The sequence below is a fragment of the Anabrus simplex genome, chromosome 2 (genome assembly GCF_040414725.1).
Source record: "Anabrus simplex isolate iqAnaSimp1 chromosome 2, ASM4041472v1, whole genome shotgun sequence".
NCBI lineage: Eukaryota > Metazoa > Arthropoda > Insecta > Orthoptera > Tettigoniidae > Anabrus > Anabrus simplex.
In genome coordinates this window covers 195,034,663-195,061,294 of record NC_090266.1, presented here as the reverse complement: position 1 = coordinate 195,061,294, position 26,632 = coordinate 195,034,663, and the positions used below count along the sequence as shown (strand labels likewise).

Sequence of the window (26,632 nt, the reverse complement as noted above, 5' to 3'; positions counted from 1 at the left end):
TCGGCAGACGGCACAATTCCTATCCTCGCCGCTAGATGGGGGCTTCATTCATTCCATTTGTGACCCGGTCGAATGACTGGAAACAGGCTGTAGATTTTCATTTTTGATTGAGGATGAAGGGAGAGAGATTCTTGAACAGGATGGTGGTATTACGTAGCATTGTATTTTCTGGGTTAATCACCTTTCTTACCAGTGACACATTTACTGCAGACAAAGAATCACCGCCTCATGGTTGGTACGTTCATTTCTTTATTGGATTTTGGATGTTGTTACAAATCTTATTTCCAGGCCATAATTGTGCAGGACTGCTGTTGTCGCATACTATTCTGGTTACACTTTTTCAGGTATTTATAGGAGCCCTCCTACGATGTTATTGTTAGCATGAGGAAGTATTCAACTTCCTGTCGATATGAGTAGGCATCCATAAACCGAGACTCCCTTCAGATGTTCTGCTACCTTGCGCGCAACTCATGAGCCATTAAATAGCATTCATCTTGTTTCTTTTAAATTGGGTAATTAGTGAATGATTATGGCCCCCGCGGTCTCCTTAATCTCACTGTATGCGACTTTCACCTATGGAGCAATTTAAATAAAGTAATTTATATGGAATTTTTAAAAAAACTACAAGAAGAAGAAGAAGAATTGCTTTACGTCCCACAAACTACTTTTACGGTTTTCGGAGATGCCGAGGTGCCGGAATTTGTCCCTCAGGAGTTCTTTTACGTGCCAGTAAATCTACCGACACGGGGCTGACGTGTTTGAGCACTGTCAAATACAACCGGACTGAGCCAGGATCGAACCTGCCATGTTGGGGTCAGAAGGCCAGCGTCTCAACCGTGTGAGCCGTTCAGCCCGGTATTAACAGAACTGAAAGGAAATATACGAAGAGTTAACATATTTATGTAGATGAACTGCTGAAATGAGTATGAAACTCCTAAGGGGATACTGGAAATGTGTGAATTCTGGAGGATAACATTTCCTGGGCTAAAATACGAAAATTCGTTTTATAAAAAATCGATTGGTATTAGGTACAGGATATTATAATGTATTGGCTTTGAATGGTCTTCACACCCACCCGTGCAACTCAGCCGTGAAAGGCACTACTTCCCAGGATGGTAGCATTATGAGAGAAATAGAATTTTTTTTTTGGAAAGTTGACGTAGTTAACTAATCGGTATTTTATAACAAGACAGTGAATTCACAGACAAAATGTTACTTTCACGGTTCTATTCTCCGATAGACTTTGCTGTAAAGTAGTGAAAGTGTTTTGCTCAGAGTACTTCATTCATAAACTGGAGGTAACAAACATAAAATATTGATTTTTTTTTTGCTATTTGTTTTAGGTCGCACCGACACAGATAGGTCTTATGGCGACGATGGGACAGGAAGGGGCTAGGAGTGGGAGGAAGCGGCCGTGGCCTTGATTAAAGTGCAGCCCTAGCATTTGCCTGGTGTGAAAATCGGAAACCAAGGAAAACCATCTTCTGGGCTGCCGACAGTGGGGTTCGAACCCACTATCTCCCGAATATTGGATACTGGCCGCACTTAAGCGACTATAGCTATCAAGGTCAATTACAAGTATTGAAAATTATAAGTGGTAGAAGCAGTTGAGATCAACGGCAGAAGGATATTAATTATGAACTTATTAAGGGTGTGTAGGAAATTCGTTCTTTGGAAGGGATTCTGTAGTGAGGTCATGTGCGAAGGACGATAGGTTACTTTGAAATAATACGGAGATGAAAACAAGAGGGGAAAAAAGAGACTAATTATCATAATAGTAAAACATTTCCCTACAATGGTCTAAATACCTACGTGAGAGAAGTAAGTCACAAAACGTCCGCCTCTGTAGCGTAACAGCGTTATTAGCTGCTGTCTGGGTTCGATTCCTGGTACTGCCAAAAATATAAGAATTGCAGGAGGGCTGGTATGTGGTTAAAATGGTTCATTCTACTCACATCCATTGGTGGTATGCCTGAAAAGAGCTACACCACCTCGGGAAGAACTTTTCTTAGTCGCAAAATGAAACTCCAGATTAATATTTTATTTAAATTTTATTTATATACATAAATATATACATTCCTCTAACTACAGTTCGTATATATTACAACAGTACTAATCAATACATCAAATTACGCTCTGATTTCTTATGCTACTGAGGACTAATGAATAACACCTGGGTTATATAACACTGTGCCAGTAGATTAGCCCATAAAGGAAAATACATTTTATACACGCCAGTAGCTAATAAATGGTAGCAACTAAAATCCTCTTTGAAGGAGAACAATCAGGAACTTCAGGTGACAGGTTATTCGCACATCTCGGAATATAGAACTACTTTTCTTTCTCTTCTCGATGACTAAATATTAAGTTACCCCATGATCATTTCTTATATTTCAAAACAAAGGAGGCTTTAAGTGAAATCTCGCCTTCTTCTCTAGCAATTAACTGAAAATTATGATTGATTTCTAAGGAAAATGAAAATTCGTTGCAGAACGTTGAAAATAACTTATTCCAGTAGTTGTCAACATTAGTAAATAAATGTACCTCCTTCGTCCAAATAAAATCAAACAACATTCCTGAAAGAAGCGTAAATTGTTAAAGAATAACTTATGTTTTTCCAGGTACACTGAGACAATCTAGCTCGTAGCGGCGTTTCTCCCTCATGCAAGTAACGCAAGGTTTCGATGCTATGCCTTTTAGGCTCTATATCTCTCAACATTACAGTTATAATTAATTACAAGTTATGTACAATTTACAGATAATTAGAGATAAATTATTCCTCAATAACTTATTCATTCAGAGACAATTCAACATTTAATCATAATTACCTCTTTGAGATTCCCGCAACTGAAAGGTGAAACCAGTGACTCTAACGAGACGCACGTACAAGTTGTACCCTAGGATGAGTCGAGGATGCCGTCACCTTGATATATTATCCAATTACCGGAACAAATACAATCATTAATTTTGTTTATTAACTAATACTCCTTCCACCTGCTCGTTTCAAGACGACTTATGAGCAATTTTAACTGTTAGTTTCCGGCTGAATGAATTATGGGGCCCAGTTTAGAAAATCAGTAATTGTTCAGCTACTTGCTATCACCTTTTATTGCAAAGTAGCAAGCCAGCACTTAGTTTTGAAACACAGAAAGTGTGCCTGGAGGAGAAATTAACTGGTGAAAGAAAAATAAATAAGAGACGTTTACTACTGCTTCAGACACACCAGCTAAATGAAGCCAATACAACATCCACAAGAAACCTAGGCTCATATAAAGTTTATCAAGCGAAGGTATCGAATTATCGGCGTCTACCAACAATTCCCCACTTGCCTAGGTAGGTTTATTTATATAATACAACCAGTGTGTTCTACTTAATAAATAGTGATGTTAAACGCTAGTAATGAAATACAAATTTTCCAGGAGGAAAGTAAGACACAATTAGCTGATTCTTCTCGTCACCCGTTCACGCGCTGATCATATTATAACTGCTGCATCCTTTTTTCCAAACTGGATCTACATTCCAGGATATAAATACGATGCCCGACATTTCCCGAAACGGCAGCTGTCTAGGCTGGAACTAGGCAGGATCGGTTGTTGTTTCCAGTCGCATTTCTTGTACCTACAGTAGCCTAGATTAGACGATTACTGGCAACACTGCTTATATTTAGCACCCATGTTCCTCGGAACCACGACGACTCAGACTACCGACTTAACTGGAATTGGAAGTTACTTTTAGAAGAGCGGAGTAAAATATCCGACCCAGCCGGGAATCGAACCAAGGACCCTCTGAGCCGAGGGCCAAAGACTATGATGCTGACCACTCATCCAAGGTGGTGTAGCGCCCCGGGTTCAAATCCCGACCGGGCTGATGCTTTTAACTGCGTATGGTTAATTCCTCTACCTGGGACTGAGCATCCGGCCGTGAAACTCGGCCCAATTCTGAAGGGCCGACCCCAACAAACCGGAGGGATAAGGTCCAGGAGGAAGATAAAAAGCACTTTGTCGAGTGTAGCTACATGTTGTTTAACGTCAGGAAATCATTCTAATTCCAGTTATGTATTAAAAGTTAAAGTTATCCGGCAGGAATTCTGATTCTTTAGCTACAAGACAATGAAAATATTCATGCCGAAATATTTGAAAAACAAGTGGTTTTAGTCTTATAATTAAAGAACTGAAAACTACAGGTACATATCACTCACGAAAAAAAAATCTTATTAATCATTTTACATTTTCATGGCCCTGTAAGTCTGAAGAAACTTTCCATGAGCAATATCTGACGTAAAACGACCCACGAGTTCACTCACTGGTTAAGTTCGATAATCAAGACGATACTCTACCGGCTACACCTTTGAACGCTTAACTACAAAATATGTTCTTGTAGTACAGTTAGAGTCACTGGTACAAGTCACGGGATACTCGTTCCATACTCCTTAATCATTGTACTTGTTGGAAAATAAACGGATCATAAATTAGATGGTGTTTGGCTTCGCACGCTCTTCTAGTTAACCATTCAGTCACCAGAATGCGGCACTGCCTTGCACGCTACTCCAGACGACAGCACGTCTCATGCTCCGCACAGTCTTCGAATATCCCCTGGATTCGGAAAGCTTTCCCACATCGTCCATCGAAGCAAGCACCCCCTCTAAGGCGGCACAGTGGTTTGTCCGATACTGCAAAATAAATGTCAAGATTAGTTACAATGTTTGTGAATAAATTCAATGGAAAGGAAGCAGGTAAGACAGAAGGTATGCGAGATTGCTTTAGCATACTTAATCACAGACATTTCATTCTAGTCACTGGAGATAAAATTTATGAAATTAAATCGATATATTTCTTGAACCACGATCTCTATAGAAATTAGTAGTTTAACAATGTACCTAAAACATTTCCGAATTTAATAATAATAATAATAATAATAATAATAATAATAATAATAATAATAATAATAATAATAATACCGAGCTCGACAGCTGTAATCGCTTATGTGCGGCCAGTATCCAATATTCGGGAGATAGTGGGCTCGAACCTCACTGTCGGCAGCCCTGAAGATGGTTTTATGTGGTTTTCCGTTTTCATATCAGGCAAATGCTGGGGCTGCACCTTAATAAGGCCACGGCCGCTTCCTTCCCACTCCTAGCTCTTTCGTAACCCACCGTCGCCATAAGATGTGTCGATGCGAAGTTTTTTTTTTTTTTTTTTTTTTTTTTTTTTTTGCTAAGGGCTTTACGTCGCACCGACACAGATAGGTCTTATGGCGACGATGGGATCGGAAAGGCTTGGGAGTTGGAAGGAAGCGGCCGTGGCCTTAATTAAGGTACAGCCCCAGCATTTGCCTGGTGTGAAAATGGGAAACCACTCTAGGGTCGGTTTTTCCCTCGGACTCAGCGAGGAATCCCACCTCTACTGCCTCTACTGGAGCTTCAGACTCTGGATCGGGGGATACAACTGGGGAGGATGACCAGTACCTCGCCCAGGCGGCCTCGCCTGTTATGCTGAGCAGAGGCCTTGTGGAGGAATGGGAAGATTGGACTGGGCAGGCAAGGAAGAGGGAAGGAAGCGGCCGTGGCCTTAAGTTAGGTACCATCGCTGCATTTGCCTGGAGGAGATGTGGGAAACTACGGAAATAATCACTTCCAGGATGGCTGAGGAGGGAATCGAATCCCCGTCTACTCAGTTGACCACCTGAGGCTGAGTGGATCCTGTTCCAGCCCTCGTACCACTTTTCAAATTTCGTGGCAGAGCCGGGAATTGACCCGTGCCTCCGGGGTTGGCGGCTAATCACACTAACCACTACGCCACAGAGGCGGACAGTATTATTATTATTATTATTATTATTATTATTATTATTATTGTACCGGGCGGTACACCTCTACTCTGTTTATTTAAAAGTTGCGCCAGTTGAAACTCCTCTTCTGGAGGAAGGTTGAACTTTATCTATTCTATTAATTCTCTACTTTCTCAGAAGATGTCACCACGTGGAAAATTTTGAGTTTTTGAACTGTGTCACTTTTGATGTGTTTTTGTTTCGCTTGAAGTAAGAAGTGTGAACTTTCTCTTCTAGAGGACACTACTGAAGAATTACAATAGTGCAACCTAGTGCGAAATCAAAGAACTATTTTGTTGGAGAAATTTTTATTTCAAAAGTTTGTTCTTTGTTAAATTTCTTTCTGTCATGGTTTAAGTTGGCTGTATACCCCTCTTTTTCCCCTTATTTTGGATCTAGCCAATCCCGAATTTCTTTAATTAATTTTCCACCAATAATGTGTTTCTTTTTCCTCTATGGAGGGGTTTCTTTTCCCGAACCAATAAAGATTTTGTGGGAGGGTGTTTTCTTTCCCCTAACGCCTAGAATCTTCCGCGAGAGGATATAAACTGCTGATTTTGGGGTCTCCGGGCCACTTCTGTTCCATCTTTCAGTGTATTAAGTACATTGCAGGAGGCGGGAAGCGCCTCTTTCCTCGGCAGCGATCTACTACCAGGTAATGGCCTATTAATATCTTCTTTTCTTGCTAGGTCGGCAGTTTAACTCTCGCGGCGGGTTCGAAGCGTTTTCCATCATGTAACCTTTTCCTAAAATGTAACTACTCTTTTCTTCTTTTCTTGTAAAGTTACATATTGGGATAGAGAGTGCTAACCCTCTCGAGCTCCCACTCACATTTGTTTTGAGGTGAACTTATTTTCTCAAACTTTTCTTCGTTTATGTAATGTAAAGTGTTCTTCTCTAAGTCACCTCTGTAGTATGGGATTATCCCTTGCGTTAGTGGCCCAGAGCCAGATTAGGTTTTAAAAGCAAAGTGTATTAGGAGTGCAAGTTCGCCTCCTCTCAAGTTGTATTTTAGAGGTCATGTATTAATCTTTTCTCACCTAATAGACTTCAGTAGGTTGGGTATTTTACCCCTGTGTATATGTCCTTTGAGGACGACTTGAAAGTTGAGTTTGGTGTGGCCTGGGAGAGGCTTAACTTTAAGAGCGAGTGGCTCTTTTCTAAAACTGAGAGTTGTATGCCTCGAGGAGGCTTTGCTGTGTAATTTGGAGCAAGGGCTCCAGGGTTTGAGTGGGGTCTTCTGCCCCTTTTGTTGAAATTGGTATATCGTAAAGTTGAGCTAGTTGCTCAAGAATTGTGTTTTCAGGGCTCGAAGCCCAAATTCTTTAATCCCTGTAATTGTACATTTCAAGTTGTATTTCGGCTACTAAGTACCTGTTCTATTTGTTGTTACCTAATTTTGAAAAGAAAATATAACCTTGTTAAATTTTAAAATTTAATTTCTCTTTAGTAGCTTGAGACCTATTCACCACCCAGCACCTTCTTTCATGCTTAACTACCACAAAAACTCGGTAACAATTATTATTATTATTATTATTATTATTATTATCGTTATTAGGTCCTTTTAATGATCATTCACCTTAATAGATGCCACAGGTTTGGAATTTCATCCTGAAAAAAAGAATACTTTAACTTACCATTACATTATTGGTAGGGTATCTCACAAATGAGCACTCTTAAAATACCAACCGACTGTACCGGGAAGCAAGGATGCCTTTCAAGCAAGAATAACGCGACTGAATTTGCCATTTTCGATTACGAAATTAATTTTCTGCCATATATTTTTACTGACAATGTAGGTGACTTAGGTTTAGATGAACATGGATTAATGGTAAGTTATTTCTAATTATATTTCTACCAATGGTCGCCCTCTCTTACAGAAATCTCGGGCCAGAGCTCAGTTACATTTGAGTTAGCTTCGAATCCTAACCACTGCTTATGCGACTTCGAAATAAAATGTCATATTACTATGATTCGAATTTCGCACGTAAATCTCTTGGATTCCGTGGCTAATATATTTAAAGTCACGTAAAACAGCAAGCTTGTTTGCTTGCTTTTGTTATTAATGCTCTTCTCCCTTATTAGTAAAAGAACGAGGATACTTACTCTTATTGCAGCACACGGATTCACCAAGGCAACCGCCCTGTCTCTCGGCCAATTGCCCGCAGTCTTCACGAGGCATGCAGAAATTGTCTCCTGAGCACGAATTGTTGGCTTCCCTGCGACCTCTTCTTCCTGTAACATAACAGATGTTAGACTCAACATTTACGCGATTATTTTCAAGTACAGTTACTCAAATTTATAAGTCGAAAATGTAAATCACAACACTGAGAGCGTTGATCCGAACAGCCACAAGGATTTTTGCTTTATTCACCACCATCCAGACCGTTCCTGAGGGATTGTGCTAGCCTAAGTTAGGAATGAATTCGATTGATGGAGCTGTAAGCACAAACCGGCTTAGGTGGTTGGGTCATGTGAGGCGAATGGGCGAGGATAGGTTACCTAGGAGAATAATGAACTGTCTCATGGAGAGTAAGAGAAGTAGAGGGAGATAAAGATGATGATGGTTTGACTCAGTTTCTAGTGATTTCAGGATAAGAGGTATAGAACTAAATGAGGTCACAGAGCTAGTTACAAACAAAGGATTGAGGAGTCGTTTAGTAAATTCACAGAGGCTTGCTGACTGAACGCTGAAAGGTATAAATAATAAATAAATAAATAAATAAATTAGCCGTGTGAATCCCCTAAGGGCTATGGCCTCCTGCAATGCACGGGCAGTGCTCAGTTTAACTCATCAGGCGAGCAGGCCCTGAAGAGCATTATTATATTGATTAATTCCTAGTTTGTTTCATGAAAACTTATTGTTGCATATTGTACACTTGCGTAGTCTCACCCCCGAGTGGACGCAATGGTGATTTTCGAGATCAAGACTTCGCGAAAACCCACTGTTACATTATTGACACGTGTACACTTTCTTCCCAGGGAGGGTTTAGGTTCCTTCTTGGTGAAAGCGTAACCTTGCACTCTTCGTTCTTCCATAGCTTCTTCTCCGAAAATTGTAGACGTTTCTTGTAAGTTCTTGAGCTTATCCTCCGTTGAAATTCTCTAGACATACATTACAAGTGCACATCCTCCTTTCTCCATGTGTTCCGCGATGAGTTATCAGATCACTACTTCACGCAAACGTCTTAATGTCTGCTTGACAACAGACTTGCTACTCTCCCGAGTGATCAGAAGATGACCATCACGGTATCCTCTTCGTCGAGGCGCACAATTGTATGTTGTATAATTCGCCCCTGTCCTGAGAACGTACTTCAACATACTTTACACCTGCGCTGCTTCTTTCCGCAGTGTGCGCGAGGATGATAATTTTATATACACCACTTCACAAAAACCTCTTTTTGTATTCTTGGCACTTTTACTGTTTTATTCCGGACTGATCAGAGAGGTGACTGAAAGGCATAACGGCCTATAATGAAGATGTATGAATATATGCCTGATAATGAATCTGATACGCCTTTGCTGGCGAGACCTACAGTATTTACAGTACACTATGTCTTCTGGTATGGGCTAGAGATATTTTGTTACTTTCGTTGATCTGTCTCGGTCTTATCCTTGGCTTTGACAATATGAAAGTGGCTGAGGTATGAACGATGCTAGTAATGTAATTCCTTATGCAGCCAGTCCCTGCATTGAATGGCGTGAAAATGTTGCTCATAGGTTCGGTTGGTGTATGCATTTCAGTGGGATTGGCAGATTTAAATGTAATAGCAATATCTGGCTCAGTGAGGAGAGCAACGGAAAACTACCTCACTCCTCGTTTCCCTGGTACGCCTCTTCAGTGATGCCTAGGCCATCTATGACGGCTAATGCTGAAGCTGTTGAGGATCCAACCAGCCTTTGGACTGAGGACTGAACATAATGAATCTGATACACCGGGTGAGTGAAGGACGCACAGACGTGCTACAGTGACATATTTCGCGAGTCGCTGTGCGTATTCTAAAAAGTCATCAGATTTTGTGTCTAGTTTGCTGAAGAATCAACGACGCATAACAATGAGCTGGAAATTGCATAGTACCACAGTGACATGTTTCACTGCACCTATGTTGGGAAGTCATTGTCCTGTACTTTGCAATTAAGTTTGCTGGTGGAATCGATTCAGCATTGTCCAAAACTATACTCACAAATACATCAGTAAGTTAAGTAATAGTTGTGTGTGAATTTATGTGAATGTCTTGTAATATTTTTTAAATTTTGGGTGTATTTCTAAGTGTCAGCGTTGTTGCTGTTGCTGTTGTTGTTGTTGTTGTTATTGTGTTACGTTACATGTAAGCGAATATTTTAAATTATCTTCAACAAATTTTGTAATAATTTCTTCACCGGGCGAGTTGGCCGCTCGGTTAGGACGCGCAGCTGTGAGCTCGCATCTGTGAGATAGTGGGTTCGAATACCACTGTTGGCAGCCCTGAAGATGGTTTTCCGTGGTTTCCCATTTTCACACCAGGCAAATTAAGGCCACGGCCGCTTCCTTCCTATTCCTAGGCCTTTCCTGTCACATCGTTGCCATAAGACCTATCTGTGTTGGTGCGACGTAAAGCAAATAGCAAATAACTTCTTTGCGATTGGTTTTAATTATTATAGGGGCTGCCTGGCCGAGGCGGTAAAGGCGTGCTCGGTTCGCCCGGAAGGACGTGGGTTCGAATCCCCGTCAGGAAGTCGTAAAATTTAAGAAACGAGATTTCCACTTCCGGAGGTGCATATGGCCCTGAGGTTCACTCAGCCTACACCAAAAATGAGTAGCAGGTTAATTCCTGGGGGCAAAGGCGGCCGGGCGTAGAGCTAACCACTCTACGCCATCACGTGCCGCGGTTAACAATGGTGGAAGCCTTTACCTTCCACTACTCCAAGGGCCTTCACGGCCTGTACGGAGGTGTCTTTGTCTGTTTTTTTAATTATTATGTTAAACTACTTTTGTGTCGTTTTTAATTGTTAGGTTTCTTTTTGTTTCTTATCATAGGGCTAATGTATTTCCTTTTTATTATTTATTTGTAATCGTGAAATTTCTTGTTTCGATGTAGTTTCTTGTAATGTTTTGTTTTCATGGAAATAATATTTGTAGTATTTTTGTTGTTGCTGTTATGTAATTTAGTTTTTTTTTAATTTTATTTCACTGTCATACTACTGTAAGTAAGCATTAGCACCGGTATATCTCCCTTTTACAATGTATTTGTTGTTTTTATTGATGATGATGATGGTCATAATAATAATAATAATAATAATAATAGTAATAATGATAATAATTTCCATTGCATCCCGTGGTTTCGGGGTTGAATAACTGCTTCTTTCACGGATGCCCTAGGATTCGATTCTAATTCAGGGTTGAGGACTGGAAAGTGGGCTCGCTCAGCCTCGTAAGACAAGCTGAACAGCTATGAGAGAGGAAAGGCGGCAGAATTGTTCAAGAAAGCTAAGCAATCCTGTTTATGATGATGTAATTACGGTGATCACGTGGTACTCCAATATATTCCGGCCATCTGGCTGGGCAGCAGTTTTCCTGGCAAGCCAGGCCCATACTGAGCTGTATGTGTCTCGCGTTCGTTTTTTTTTTTTTTTTTTAAGGCGGAGTGTTCTATGAGTGAAAGGAAAATAATAAACTTAGTTCAAGAATTTGGGTACCGGAATTTTATCTGTGAAGGTGTTATTTTATATTATAAATTGTATGAAGTTAAGGTGCAGGCTCAAAAACTGTTTAATGTGCAGCAACACTGTGGTACTCCATAGCACCAGAGATGCTTAACAAGATCTTCTGTCGCGAAAAATAGGCGACTTCTTTCTTTCGTAGGAGCTTCTACAACTACGGTTTCGTTAGGTACCACATCAGAATTCTTCACAGGATAAGGGTCACCTCAAATATTCCTTAGAGAACCTCTATAGTGGCAGTTTCAGGTTCACTTGTTAAGTTGCTAATGGATCGACTCTGAGATAAAATATTTCCACCAGCTAGCCCGTATCAAGAAGCGGAACTAAGGGATAAACTGGTAGACATTTTTTATTTTGATTTGTCACGTCTCCCCACTCACCCCCCGCCCCCCTCCATCCATCCATCTACACGTTTGCAGTAAGAAACTAAAGAATTCTTTTCACTTACATCGGATGACGTACAGTTCTGATTCCTTAAGTTACACTCCACGACAGCACAACCAAGTTTACTACTACTACTACTACTACTACTACTACTACTACTACTACTACTTCTACTAATAAAATGTTTTCATTCCTCCCCTGAAGGGGGAGGCGGGCGTCTTAGACGGTGACGCCATCTCTCAGGCCGGGAGACTTTTTTTACACGTTGCTTTACGTTGCTTTATTGTAAGTGAGGTTGAATTAAGGTGTAGTAAAGCTAATGCAGTGAGCTCGCAGTTGCGAACAACAGTATTCTGTAAGAAGGAAGTCAGCTGCCAGACGAAACTATCTTTACATCGGTCTGTTTTCAGACCAAGTTTGCTTTACGGGAGTGAAAGCTGGGTGGATTCAGGATATTTTATTCATCAGTTAGAAGTAACAGACATGAAAGTAGCAAGAATGATTGCTGGGACAAACAGGTGGGAACAATGGCAGGATGGTACCCGGAATGAGGAGATAAAGGCTCATTTAGGAATGAACTCGATGGATGAAGCTGTACGCATAAACCGGCTTCGGTGGTGGGGTCATGTGAGGCGAATGGAGGAGGATAGGTTACCTAGGAGAATAATGGACTCTGCTATGGAGGGTAAGAGAAGTAGAGGTAGACCAAGACGACGATGGTTAGACTCGGTTTCTAACGATTTAAAGATAAGAGGTATAGAACTAAATGAGGCCACAACACTAGTTGCAAATCGAGGATTGTGGTGACGTTTAGTAAATTCACAGAGGCTTGCAGACTGAACGCTGAAAGGCACAACAGTCTATAATGATAATGTATGTATGTATGTATGTATGTATGTATGTATGTAGGCTATGTATGTTTCTTTACGTCGCACCAACACAGATAGGTCTTATGGCGACGACGGGCCAGGAAGGGGCTAGGAGTGGGATGGAAGTGGCCGTGGCCTTAATTAAGGCACAGCCTCAGCCATCATTTGCCTGGTCTGAATATGGGAATCTACGGAAAACCATCTTCAGGGCTGCCTACAGTGGGGTTCGAACCCACTATCTCCCGAATACTGGATACTGGTCGCACTTAAGCGACTGCAGCTATCGAGCTCGGTGGGAAATTTGTTTGGTGAAGGAGATGTTCGGAGAAGGTGAGAAGGTTGGCGGCCGTGGCCTATACGAGGAACTGTCCCGGCATTCGCCTTAGTGCAGGAGAATGGAAAACCACGGAAAACCATTCTCAGGACAGCCGACGGTTGGAGCCAGTCATGAGGTCCAGCCCCGTCCCGTTTCCCGAACGCAGAGGCGTAGAGCCACGGTAGAGCCGTGGCCACCCCTCCTCTGCTCGGTTGGCCCTTCAGAGTGCAGAGCTGTTGGACCACGGACCATCCGTGGCCACTTTTGGGCCGAGACCCAGTCTGCATCTACCGACGAACCAAGTTTTCCTCAATTATACTTTTGTAAAAACATCAACTGCATTGCTTATAACGGTGATAAGTACTTCACTGGAATTTCTAGCACTGAGTAAACGTTTCCTCAGTCGATCAAAATTCTTTCATTTATAAAGATGAGAGTGCATAATTGAAGAAACTTGTTAAGATAACTTCGAGCTATGTTGTATTAAAATTTGTTATGACTAGATGAAGTGATTTATTTACGGGGGTTCAAGGTGGAGTTCTGGAGGTGCTACATTTTGGTATATTTTAAATAGAGATCGGGCCACTTGTTTAATATTTATAGAGGTCAAAATGCTATTCTCCTTAGTTTTGAACCCTACCATGTACGAAATGTTAGGATACAAGCACTAAATCGGCTATTCTAACAATAAGTATAACCGAGCTCGATAGCTGCAGTCGCTTTAAGTGCGGCCAGTATCCAGTATTCGAGAGATAGTAGGTTCGAACCCCACTGTCGGCAGCCCTGAAAATGGTTTTCCGTGCTTTCCCATTTTCACACCAGGCAAATGCTGGGGCTGTACCTTCATTAAGGCCACGGCCGCTTCCTTCCCACTCCTAGCCCTTCCCTGTCCCATCGTCGCCATAAGACCTATCTGTGTCGGTGCGACGTAAAGCAACTAGAAAAAAAAACAATAAGTATGCTTTAACCCTTTTATTTTCTTCTTGCCCACACCTGAAAAATGTTCTAATCCTATGCACTGTAATTAAGCATAGTCTTTAAGTATTTCAGAATGTCGAACTCATTTTTTTAATTATAAAAACACTAGTACATAGCTGAAAAAAGAGAACAGTTTATTAGTTACTGACATATTTGGTTGCATAAAAACATCCTCAGATTCTTCCAAATCACTTATATATGCAGTGACAACACAAACAAACAATATTGTACATATGTAGACGTGCAAATAAATGAATAAATGAATATAAGGATGTTCTTTTAGAACAAAACCTGTTACTCTATAACAAATAAACTGTTCTAGTTTTCAGTTATGCACTAGTGTTTCTATATATTTGTACCTCGTGATCGACAGACTGAAATACTGAAGATTTTTTCTAGCCCAATCAACACATCTTAATAAATGGCTACACATACTGTAGTACCATAGGCTGCCACATACATCTTCACATGGGTGTTGATAAAGCAGAAACTCTCAAGCTTGTAAACTGAACAAATCAGCAATATCAATGACAAGAAATTCCATTATAGTTTATTCCTTACGAGACGTGATGGGACACAGCGAGTGGCTGCGCGGTTCGGGCCACGTAGCCGTCAGCTTTCATTCGGGAAATACTGCCTTCAATCCCCCACTGTTAGCAACCCTGAAAATGATTTCCCGTGGTTTCCCATTTTCAAAACAGACAAATGCTGGAGCTGTTCCTAAATGAAGGCCACAGTCGCTTCTTTTCCCCTCCTAGCCCTTCCTTATCCCGTCGTAGCCTAAGACCTATCATGTCCGTACGACGTAGAGCAAATTGTAAAAAGAAAAAGAGGCGTGACAGGAAGAGCAACAGCGGCGCAAATACACTTCAGGATTTTTATCAGATCTGAGCTGATGGTTACAAGTAAAGATATATGTAACCCTAACCACAACAGGAAGGACATAAACTCGGTTAGTGTGGTTTCTTTATCTTGTGATCTGTTCCATATGAACTTCCTATTTCGTCACTCTAATCTAAGATACTCCAGCACATTACAATGAATTGCATTCTAAGATACTTTTAATAAAGATTATTCACATTCAAATTCTGAATAGAGATTATTTTGACCAAACTATTGGTTTCTTATTATTTCTTTTTCCGATTTGCTTTACGTCGCACCGACACAGATATGTCTTACGGCGACGACGGGATAGTAAAGGCCTAGGACTTGGAAGGAAGCGGCCGTGGCCTTAAGGTTCAGCCCCGGAATTTGCCTGGTATGAAAATGGGAAACCACGGAAAACCATCTTCAGGGCTGCCGACAAGTGGGGCTCGAACCCACTATCTCCCGATTACTGGATACTGGCCGCATTTAAGCGACTGCAGCTATCGAGCTCGGTGGTTTCTTATTATACCACCTGAGTCTCCTTTCACAAATTGACAGTAGATGCATTTAATGTACCTTCATACAGACGTACATACATACGTACATACACATAGACAGACAGACAGACAGACAGGAGGGTCCAGTCCAGCTCCATGGCTAAATGGTTAGCGTGCTGGCCTTTGGTCCAGACGGTCCCGGGTTCGATTCCCGCCTGGGTCGGGGATTTTAACCTCCATTAGTTAATTCCAATGGCTTGGGGGCTGGGTATTTGTGCTGTCCCTAACATCCCTGCAACTCACACACCACACATGATACTATCCTCCACCACAATGACACGCAGTTACCTACACATGGCAGATGCCGCATACCCTGATCGGAGGGTCTGCCTTGCAAGGGCTATAAATAGCCACAATACCGAGTTGGATAGCTGCAGTCGCTTAAGTGCGGCCAGTATCCAGTATTCGGGAGATAGTGGGTTCGAACCCAACTGTCGGCAGCACTGAAGATGGTTTCCCGTGGTTTCCTATTTTAACACCAGGCAAAAGCTGGGGCTGTACCTTAATTAAGGCCACGGCCGCTTCCTTCCCATTCCTAGCCATCTCCTGCCCCATCCTCGCCATAAGACCTGTCTGTATCGGCGCGACGTAAAGCAACTTGCAAAAAAATAGCTACACGAAATTAGTTATTAGGAGGGTCAAAAACTTCGGAAGGCCAAGAAATGAAGATAGGATGTAATTAACAAGACTGACTGAAACACAGAATACTTGTAATTTTGGGTGGTATAGGAGTAACCTGACTATCTCTTACCCGGAGGCCACGAGTTCCATTCCCAGCCAGGTCAGGGATTTTTACCTAGATCTGAGGGCTGGTTCGTGAGAATGTGAGAACAAATGAGGAGCTACCCGCAGGGGAGATAGTCGTCCCAGTCTAGGAAGCTAAGAATAAGAGGAATCGCCGTCTTGACCACGCGTCACCTCGGTAATCGGCAAGCCTTCGCGATCAGCTGTGGTCGCTTCGTAGACCAAGGCCCATCTGAGCTGCAGGGCCACGAGATTCGTTTTGGTTTGCTTCATCACTGAGTTACATTACCTTTCTGGGAAAACAGTTAAGAAAGATGGTTTGCTAACAAACACAGGAGGGCAGGGAATAACTCTTAGCTTTAACGTGGCCTTCATAGTCCATGAACGACGTTTATCTACGACGACCTTCAGTTATTTTATAACCACGAAGAAGATATTGCTTATCGATCAGAAATGCTGGTTTTAATTCATTCTGATTATGATCAGAGAGAGAGAGAGAGAGAGAAAGAGAGAAAATCCACAAGGCATAGCTGCCCTGGAACAAGGGGTACCGTACGGTAACAGCATCAAATTGATTGAAATTTTCACACTATTTATTTTAGGATATAATGAACTTATATATTTTTAAATTTCGAAATTCCCATGTTTTACGCTACCTCCGATCAGGAAAACTTTATTTTTATTTACACATACCGTATGAATGGTGATTTACCATTGGCAATGAATTACGTAAAGCATCTAAACAAACATGTTTTAAAACCGAGAGAAGAATACCAAAACGAAGGAAGACATCCAATCACCTCCCAGCAACTGGCGGGTATTATATATTTTCCTTCAAAGTACTTAAAACAGGGTTTTATTACATGGAATATGAGAGTAGAAAAATCGTCATAAACGATCGTCATGAACTACGTACCTCCCTAATATCTTAAAATTACTGTTACACCTATAACCAGGTATTTCTCCGTTCTAACTCCTAAAGAACGAAACAGATGTCAGTGTGACGGAATTTTATTACGCAGGTATTCGTTAATGTGCGCGGAGCCAAAAAGATGGATTTGTTACATGCTGCTGATCCCTGCCGTGTTCAAACCCGGTAACTTGTGAACAGAAGAACTGTACCACTCAAATCGGGAGAAATATTTTTATCTCATGCAACGTGTCGTTCGTTACTAAAGGTCGGTGGTAATTACGACAGCCTTCTCATGAAGTGATAGAGTAGGTCTAGGTTGTGCGATGTAGCCGAGGTCAATTGCTCGAGTCTCGCCAAGGACATGGGTGTGTGCTACAGCACTGTCAGCTATTAGCCACTGAACCGATATATCCAGTTATATACCTTCTGGTGGCAAGCACTAGTACCAGTACTAGTCTTTGGCCGGAAAGACGACAGCTAGTTATTCATTTCTTGACTATCATCATCATCATCATCATCATCATCTGTTTACCCTCCAGGTTCGGTTTTTCCCTCGGACTTAGCGAGGGATCCCACCTCTACCGCCTCAAGGGCAGTGTCCTGGAGCTTCAGACTCTTGGTCGGGGGATACAACTGGGGAGTATGACCAGTAGCTCGCCCAGGCGGCCTCACCTGTTATGCTGAACAGGGGCCTTGTGGAGGGATGGGAAGATTGGAAGGGATAGGCAAGGAAGAGGGAAGGAAGCGGCCGTGGCCTTAAGTTAGGTACCATCCCGGCATTCGCCTGGAGGAGAAGTGGGAAACCACGGAAAACCATTTCGAGGATGGCTGAGGTGGGAATCGAACCCACCTCTACTCAGTTGACCTCCCGAGGCTGAGTGGACCCCGTTCCAGCCCTCGTACCACTTTTCAAATTTCGTGGCAGAGCCGGGAATCGAACCCGGACCTCCGGGGGTGGCAGCTAATCACGCTAACCACTACACCACAGAGGCGGCCTTGACTATCACCATATTAATCCAAATCTTTACTCGTCAGTCACTGACCAATTCAGTCACTCGGCTAGGAATATAATTGAACTAATATTTTCACCCAGGAGCCTCCGTGGCTCAGACGGCAGCGCGTCGGCCTCTCACCGCTGGATACCGTGGTTCAAATCCCGGTGACTCCATGTGAGATTTGTGCTGGACAAAGCGGAGGCGAGACAGATTTTTCTCCGGGTACTCCGGTTTTCCCTGTCATATTTCATTCCAGCAACACTCATCACTATCATTGCATAGCATTTATCACTCATTAATAAATCACCTTGGGAGTGGCGACCACATTGTAATAACAGCCTATATATGTTTCATTCATTACATTCCTGGCCCGGTCAATGACTGGAAAACAGGTTGTAGGTTTTCATTTTTCATTTTCACCCACTGCTAGGCAGAGCTGGGGTGGCAATAAACATCAAGTTCCTAGCACCCTTTTCAAAACTAACTCCTATAATATTCTGACACTGATACGTACTGTACTCATGGTTAGGGCCCGTAAAACTGGATGCTCTTCCTGACGCCAAACCTATAGATGTATTTAGCATTGCGAGTGGTGGTGATGGTGGTGCTGATTATTGTTTTAAGGTGAAGTACAACTAGGCAACCATCCTCAATATAACAGGCATCAGAGATAAATAATGGAAGGGGTCCGCCACTTCAAAAATTGGACGTATCGACCAAAGAAAGACAAGGGTCACGAAGGCCGTGAAAATGAATGACTCGCTAGGCCTCGAGTGCTATAATAACGTCGGTGTCGAAGATAACACGAGGTGAAGAAGGGAAGTCGTTAGGATAGATGAAAGTGAGGAGCCTGGCACAAGTAAGTGGAAGCAATGCCAGGAGTCAGCTGAGAGTTTCCTGGTCGCCAACCAACGCTCCCAAGTTAAGAGCCTCTGGGACCCCTTTTAGTTGCCTCTTAGGACAGGGGGAACGAGCCTCTGTGGTAGTTAATAATGTGATGTGTAGTGTGTACAGTATAAGAATATATCTGTACTGAGACAAACACTCATTCCTCGGACTGGAGCAACTAACCGGATGCGGCTAAAATACTTGGCCCGACCAGGAATCGAACCCATGAACTTCCGACGCGGGTGATTTATTGCTGCCACTGGGGTAAATATCGATTCACCAATGATCGACATATGTCACAGACTTCCCTCAAGAACATCTGCCGGACCGGGTACTCCAACACCACCTCGTAGCATCATAGCGAAGTTCGTGCGGAGAGCGGATAAGGAGAAACTGATGGATGCCAGAGCTAAACGAGGGAAGACAATAACAACCCTCGACCTTGGGTGGACAACAAGCCAGTTGGTATTCATTAAAGAATGCATTTCCCCTTCCAGGAAGCAGCTCTTTGCACAGATAAGAGCAAAGAGGAAAGAGGCCAATTACCAGTTCTGCTGGGTGCGGAATGGTAAGATAATTTTTAGAAGGAAGCCAGGCGATCCGGTCTTACAGATTAAACGTGCAGAAGACATTGAAAAGATAAAGTAAAATGCCAAAACAAAACATGAATAATAGTATAGATAGGTATAGGAGTAAAGAAGAGGTAACAGTTAGTTATCAGAATGTGAAAGGAATTTAGGACAAAGACTGAAGAACTATTTTTAGCTGCCTCTGAAAATAACCATAAGATAATCTGCATAACCGAAAGTTGGCTCATTCGGTCTATATATGATAATGAAATCATCCCTAGTAATTACTGTGTGTTTAGAGCAGATAGAGAACATAAAGTAACAGGTAAACGGAGGGGAGGTGGGGTGGTAATAGCCGTTGATCAAATGTTTAAAACTCATCAGATTACTTCTTACTCTCGTGAATTCGAATTTGTAATGGTTAAAGTTTAGTTTGATTAATACTGAGAATTTTTTTTGAAACAGTTGAATCAGCAATAAATCCAAGGAAATAAAAGTCCTATTTGTATTGTAGGAGACTTCAATTTGAGAGAAACAAAGCAGGATGCTGGTACAAGTAAAGCAAGATCGACAGCAATGCAGCTCCAAAACTTCCTAAATCTCATGAATCTAACGTCTAGAAATACCATCACGAATAAATTTGGATACTGTTTAGATTTAGTTCTGGCCTCTACAACAGAGCAAATTCCCATTGAGCGAGATGACCAGCCTTTGTCACCTGAAGATGACTATCATCCTGCACTGATTCTCTCAATAGAAATTAATCTAAGAAAACTTAGTATATTGGACAGTAGATCAACGTTTAGCCATCATAATTACAATAGAGCTAATTTTCAATTACTCCTTGAATTACTAAACACTTGTGATTGATCAGAATTGAATGACATTGAGGACGTTAACTGTGCTTTAGATTACTTCTATAATAAACTCTGTGAGATTCTTGCTTATTGCGTTCCTCTGACTAAGTATAGTAAAAGAACTTATCCAATATGGTGTAATAAAGAAATAATACAACTAATTAGAAATAAGGAGTATCATAGGAAAAGAAACCATCGTACTGAATATAGTATGACAGAGTTCAAAACAAAGAGAGCAATCCTTAAAAAGAAAATAAGAATAGCGTATAAAAATGTATTCAAGGTATAGAAAGTAGTATACCTAGTAACAGCAAAAACTTTTGGCACTTTTTAAAGCAAAAGAGGACCAGTAATCAAGAATGTCACAGATACGTACTGAATGATAACACCTTAACTTCTCTTCCCTCTTACTTCAAAAGTACATACACAAAAAATAACACCGAAAATAATGAGCAGTATATTCTAGAAGTACTGCAATATAAGGAACTTGACATGCTAAACATTTCAGTGGTACCTGTTGATGATGTTAAATGTGTTATAAAAATATTACAATCTAAAAGGAGTGCTGGTCCAGATAATATACCCCAATATGTAGTGAAAGGATGCGGAGACGCTCTTGCATATCCACTTTGTATAATTATTAACACATCTCTGCAACAAAAAATATTTCCTGATTTGTGGAAGACAGCAAGGGTGTGTCCAATTCACAAAGATGGTAATATTGAAAACATACATAATTACAGACCAGTATCAATACTATCAGTCTTATGCAAAGTGTTTGAGGATATACTTTACTGCAATATCTATCAACATGTTGAGAAAGTCATCATAGAGCAACAACATGGCTTTATGCAAGGGAGATCAACAAGTTCAAATTTAGTAAACTTTACAAACTATGTGTCATCTATTTTAGATCAAGGAGGGCAAGTGTATGTCATATACACGGACATGACAAACGCATTCGATAAGATTGATCATCATAAACTTCTAAACAAGCTTCACAGTTTAGTTTTAGCCCTGAACTAGTTGAATTCTTTAACTACCACTTCAGGAATAGATTTCAATTTGTTAGTTCCATGTACAGGGTAACTTCTGGCATCAACCAAGGTTCAAAATTAGGTCCACTGTTGTTCATTCTGTTTGTTAATGATATTGGCTCTGTATTGAAGAATTCTAAATTTCAGTTGTATGCCGATGACATGAAAATTTACAGGCAGATTAGCTCAAACAAAGATAACGAAAAATTACAAGACCACACAGCACTGGTTGAAAGGGGAAAACACAATTCCTTTCAAATCAATGTTAAGAAATGTGAATCAATGATCTTTACTAGAAAAAGACAACCAAAAATCCATTCTTATGAAATGAACGGTATCAAAGAAAAGAAGGATTTAGGAGTAATATTTGATAGTAAACTTCAGTTCAATATACCCATAAATAACGCCGCAAATAAGGCCTATAGGAACCTAGGATTTCTAATGAGAAACACGAACAAATTCAAAAATATCAAAGCCATAATACAGGTATACAATTCACTAGTTAGAACAGTAATAGATTATGCCTCTATAGTTTGGAATCCATCATGTATTAAACGTATAAAAGAAATGTTCAAGCTAAATGTCTAAGATATCTGTATTTATGTCTCTAAAACCAGTGCAAAATATGTGGCATATAGTGACTTAATAAAAAATTTGGGATAGATATGTTGCATACTAGGAGGACATTGACATGTGTAAAATACCTACTTAGAATTCTGAAAGGTAAACCAGATAACCGAGACTTACTCCACCAAATAAACATGCATGCACCGTTTGGAAGTAAAAGAAATAGTTTAACTTTCTTTGTAAAAATGTCGAACACAAATCACCATATGAATTCACCATTAAACAGAATATGTCAGTCAATTAATAAAATGCCAAACGTGTACATATTTCATGAGGAGAGTATCTTGTTAAGGTCAGTCAGAGGGGAACTCACACAGAGAGAAGACATAAAGTAAATAGAGTAATATACTTGTGTACCATGAATAATTTAGTCCTTAGGGCACTATGTACATTTTAGGAGAAATTAAAATAATAAGTTGAAACACACACTTACCACTGTCGATAGTTCATAAGTATAGTATTAGGTTTTATATTTTAATTTTTATTGTAAATTGTTTATAAAATAAGAAATAAGAAATGGAAATGTTCTGTAAGTGGGCAGAAATGCCTGTTGAACAATAAATCAAACAAATAATAATAATTACAATAATAATAATAATAATAATATGGTATATTTGTTCTGACAAAGTAGGGGTGTGCTCCCTTCCTATACCTAACCAGTCTTAGCCTACAACACTACTGATGACAATAAGATGAAAAATATTGACAGTAATGGTATTAAGAAAATTATCAAACCTAGAGATATTAAGGAAGAATCATATCATATATGTATATATAATCATATCATCTATATAAAACACATTGTATGTGCATACATTCCGCTGAATGAAACATAATTTTCCCATATTTTAATTCTAATAATTTAATGTTATTGACTTTACGTCCCACTAACTACTTTTACGGTTTACGGAGACGCTGAAGTGCCGGAATTTAGTCCAGCAGGTGTTCATTTACATGCCAGTAAATGTACCGACACGAGGCTGACGTTTTTAAGCACCTTCAAATACTACCGGACTGAGCCCGGATCGAACCTGACTAACTGGGGTCAGAAGGCCAGTGCCTCAACCGTCTGAGCCACACAGCCCGGCATATTATAATTCTGAATAATCATCATCATGTTTAATTTCTTCATTTCCTTAAAGTAACGCACGTTGAAGTACAATCACGTTATTGGACTGTGGTTTTAGAACATTCCTCGACTCCCGCTCGCAAGATTTGGCCCTGGGAACACAAGAGAACCACATCACGCGGGCTAACTCACCCCACCAATTTACAAGCCTTATACGTGCCTCCTAGCAAGAAAACTTAAGAATCTGAAATCTATGATATTATCGAAAGTAGAAATCTCGTATGTCATGACCAGTAGCTCTCTCAAGATACACGAAATATTTGCCTTGAAGGGCAACCATGCCACAGGTCTTGATGTAATAATCCCCCTTTCAGTGCATTTATCTGGAGACCTAGTCGAGCTACCGGGTTTCTCACGTGTCTGTCTGTTCCCGCAGGCTCCAATTACCAAGTCAAGTAGTACACATAGCCATCGAAAATGAAAATTGTTTTGCACTCACACGCGCGTATACTCAATATCCCAGACAAACGTTTTACACAATGATTAGTATATGGGTTCTTAAAATGTACGCATAGCAGTTTGAAATGCAAATTGGGAACAACCAAGATCTAGAAGCCTGATATCGAATTTGAATTAAAAAATGAATTTGAGAAGTAAGAACAAAACAAAAGTTCTGTTTCTACCCCATGCCCTAAGAAATGATGCGGCAATATCCTCCATAAATTAACGTAAACTGCGACGAAATTTACTTCTAGAAACACAGTGCTACACATTTTTCGTCTGGTATTTTCTTAGATTCTTTGCATTTCACTCACTGTTATATTTATAAGTATTTATAAGTACAAGTATAAGTACAAAAATAGTGGCTGTTGCGGTTTGGGTCACCTTGCGTTCGGAAGATAGCGGGCTCGAACCCCATTGTCGGCAGCCCTGAAGATGGTTTTCCGTGGTTTTTAATTTTCACACCAGGCAAATTCTGGGGCTGTACCTTAATTAAAGGCGCGGTCGCTTCCTTCCCACTCCTAGCTCTTTTTCTATCCCTATCTGTGTCGGTGCGACGTAAAACAAATTGTAAATCATAGCCGGCTTCGTTGTGTAAGGGTAGCGTTTCTGCCCCATACTGGGAGGTCCTGGGTTAGATTCCTAGCTCGTCCTAGGATTTCAACGCAGAACTGAGGTCTGGAACGACGTCGATTCACTCTCGTGAGCTCAAGTGAGAAGCTTTCTGATGTGAGAGAGCGGACTCGGTGAAGAATGAAGAGCAATATCACTGAGAAAGTAGGCAGGCTGATAACGCGCACTCCAATACCCCCAGGGCGTATGGCAAGAACACAGTCCTTTGGCAGGTCGATGGTCTTGATAGGTTCCACGTACCAAAAAGTTTCATACTTTTACAAATGCCATTAATTAGAAATACCTACGTAAGTATATTTCAAAGGAAGAAATCCACCAGCTAGTTCAATTGTTCAGTGAACCTGGAAATGCTGATTTTACTTCAGAACCTACACTTGTCCGTATCCTTGGAAAAATGTTCAGAGCCGCTACCTTGGTGGTTAGAAGTCCCGGGTTCGATTCCCTTACAAGATATTTTAACTGCATCTGGTCAATTCGTCAGGGCTGGAGACTAGGTGTTTGTGTTAGTCTTTACACACACACACCACACACTACACACACACACATACACACACTTCTTCAGTCACACACAACTAACCATCACATAAATTACTTGATTCAAGAACTGTACAAAATCCAAAGAAAAGCAGCTCGATTTGTTCTGGATGCTTTCCGGCAAAAGAATAGTTGCAAAGTTTGGGAAGGCTTGGGAGAAAGAAGACGAGCTGCTCGACTAAGTGGTATGTTCCGAGCCGTCAGTGGAGAGATGGCGTGGAACGATATTAGTAGACGAATAAGTTTGAGTGGCGTCTTTAAAAGTAGGAAAGATCACAATATGAAGATAAAGCTGGAATTCAAGAGGACAAATTGGGGCAAACATTCATTTATAGGAAGGGGAGTTAGGAATTGGAATAACTTACCAAGGGAGATGTTCAATACATTTCCAATTGCTTTGAAATCATTTAGGAAAAGTCTAGGATGAAAACAGATAGGGAATCTGCCACCTGGGCGACTGGCCTAAAGGCAGATCAGTAGTGATTGATTGATTGATTGATTGATTGATTGATTGATTGATTGATTGATTGATTGATTGATTGATTGATTGATTGATTGATTGATTGATTGATTGATTGATTGATTGATTGATTGATTGATTGATTGATTGATTGATTGAACACGCAATGGTGAGTACACCCCTCATGAGGTTGGCGTCGGGAATGATATCGGACCAGAAAACTGGGCTTAGTCCTGACACTGCGTAACTGGAAAAAGCCAAATAGAAAAAGAAGAAGAGAAAGAAAAGGAAGAAAAAGATATAAGTCTATTTTAAGGGAAGGAACCCAACAGGTAGTTCAACTGTGAAGTGAGTTTTAAAATGTTATATTTTGTTTGAAAACCTACATTTTTCTCACCGTTAATCAGTTTGAAATCGAATAATAATAATAATAATAATAATAATTATTATTATTATTATTATTATTATCACTTACTATTATTATCGTATGGTCGCGTGCAGGCTTTCTGATCTGACGTCATTTAGACAACCTTCGTGTCACTTTCGACGTTCTGTTTTACTCTATTGAGTATTCATCCGCTAGGATTTTAAGAAGTTTTAGAGGATAAACAGCAAATGTGTCACCAGAGAGCTTTCATATGCTGACATCTTACATCATGGAGTGCTGAACAGAATTTTTCCGCCTTTTTTAAAAAATTCTACTACCTCTGTTGGGTTCCAGCCCGCGACATCGGTATCCAAAGACGACATACTCTTATTGATCCACCCAGGGAGCTTGGAAACAAATGACCTTTTACATGCCGAATTCTTGTGTAATTGAATGCCTCTTAAGAGTGCATAAATACCGGGCGAGTTGGTCGTGAGGTTAGGGGCGCGCAGCTGTGAGCATGCATCTGCGAGATAGTGGGTTCGAAACCCACTGTCCTCAGCTCTGAAGATGGTTTTGCGTGGTTTCCCATTTTCACACCAGGAAAATGCCATGACGGCTTCCTTCCCACTCCTAGGCCTTTCCTATTCCATCGTCGCCATAAGACCTATCCGTGTCGGTGTGACGTAAAGCAAAATGATAATAATAAAACATAAATAAATAAATAAGAGTGCTTAAATAGTAGACAAAGGTCCGTCGAATGACTAAAACATTTTTAGTGCAAAATTCGTGCGTTAGTGCGTTTCTTGAACAGATACTAGCTGAAACGATATTAAATACACATAGCATTTGATATTTACACCACCGAGTGAGTTGGCCGTGCGGTTAAGATCACGTAGCTGTGACCTTGAATTCGGGAAATAGTGAGTTCAAATCCCACCAGC

General features: G+C 40.8%; 1 protein-coding gene across 1 annotated transcript in view; it reads right to left on the bottom strand.

Moving 5' to 3' along the window:
- Positions 1 to 2,032: 2,032 nt before the first annotated feature.
- LOC136863999 (uncharacterized) overlaps positions 2,033 to 26,632 on the bottom strand; it is a 131,087-nt gene continuing 106,487 nt past the window's right edge. Inside the window, exons 3-4 of the mRNA XM_067140493.2 lie at positions 7,930 to 8,058; positions 2,033 to 4,669 (exon numbers count right to left, since the gene is read on the bottom strand). Of these exons, the coding sequence (XP_066996594.2) occupies positions 4,542 to 4,669; positions 7,930 to 8,058 (257 nt within the window). The 3' untranslated portion in view covers positions 2,033 to 4,541. The remainder of the gene's footprint in view (positions 4,670 to 7,929; positions 8,059 to 26,632) is intronic.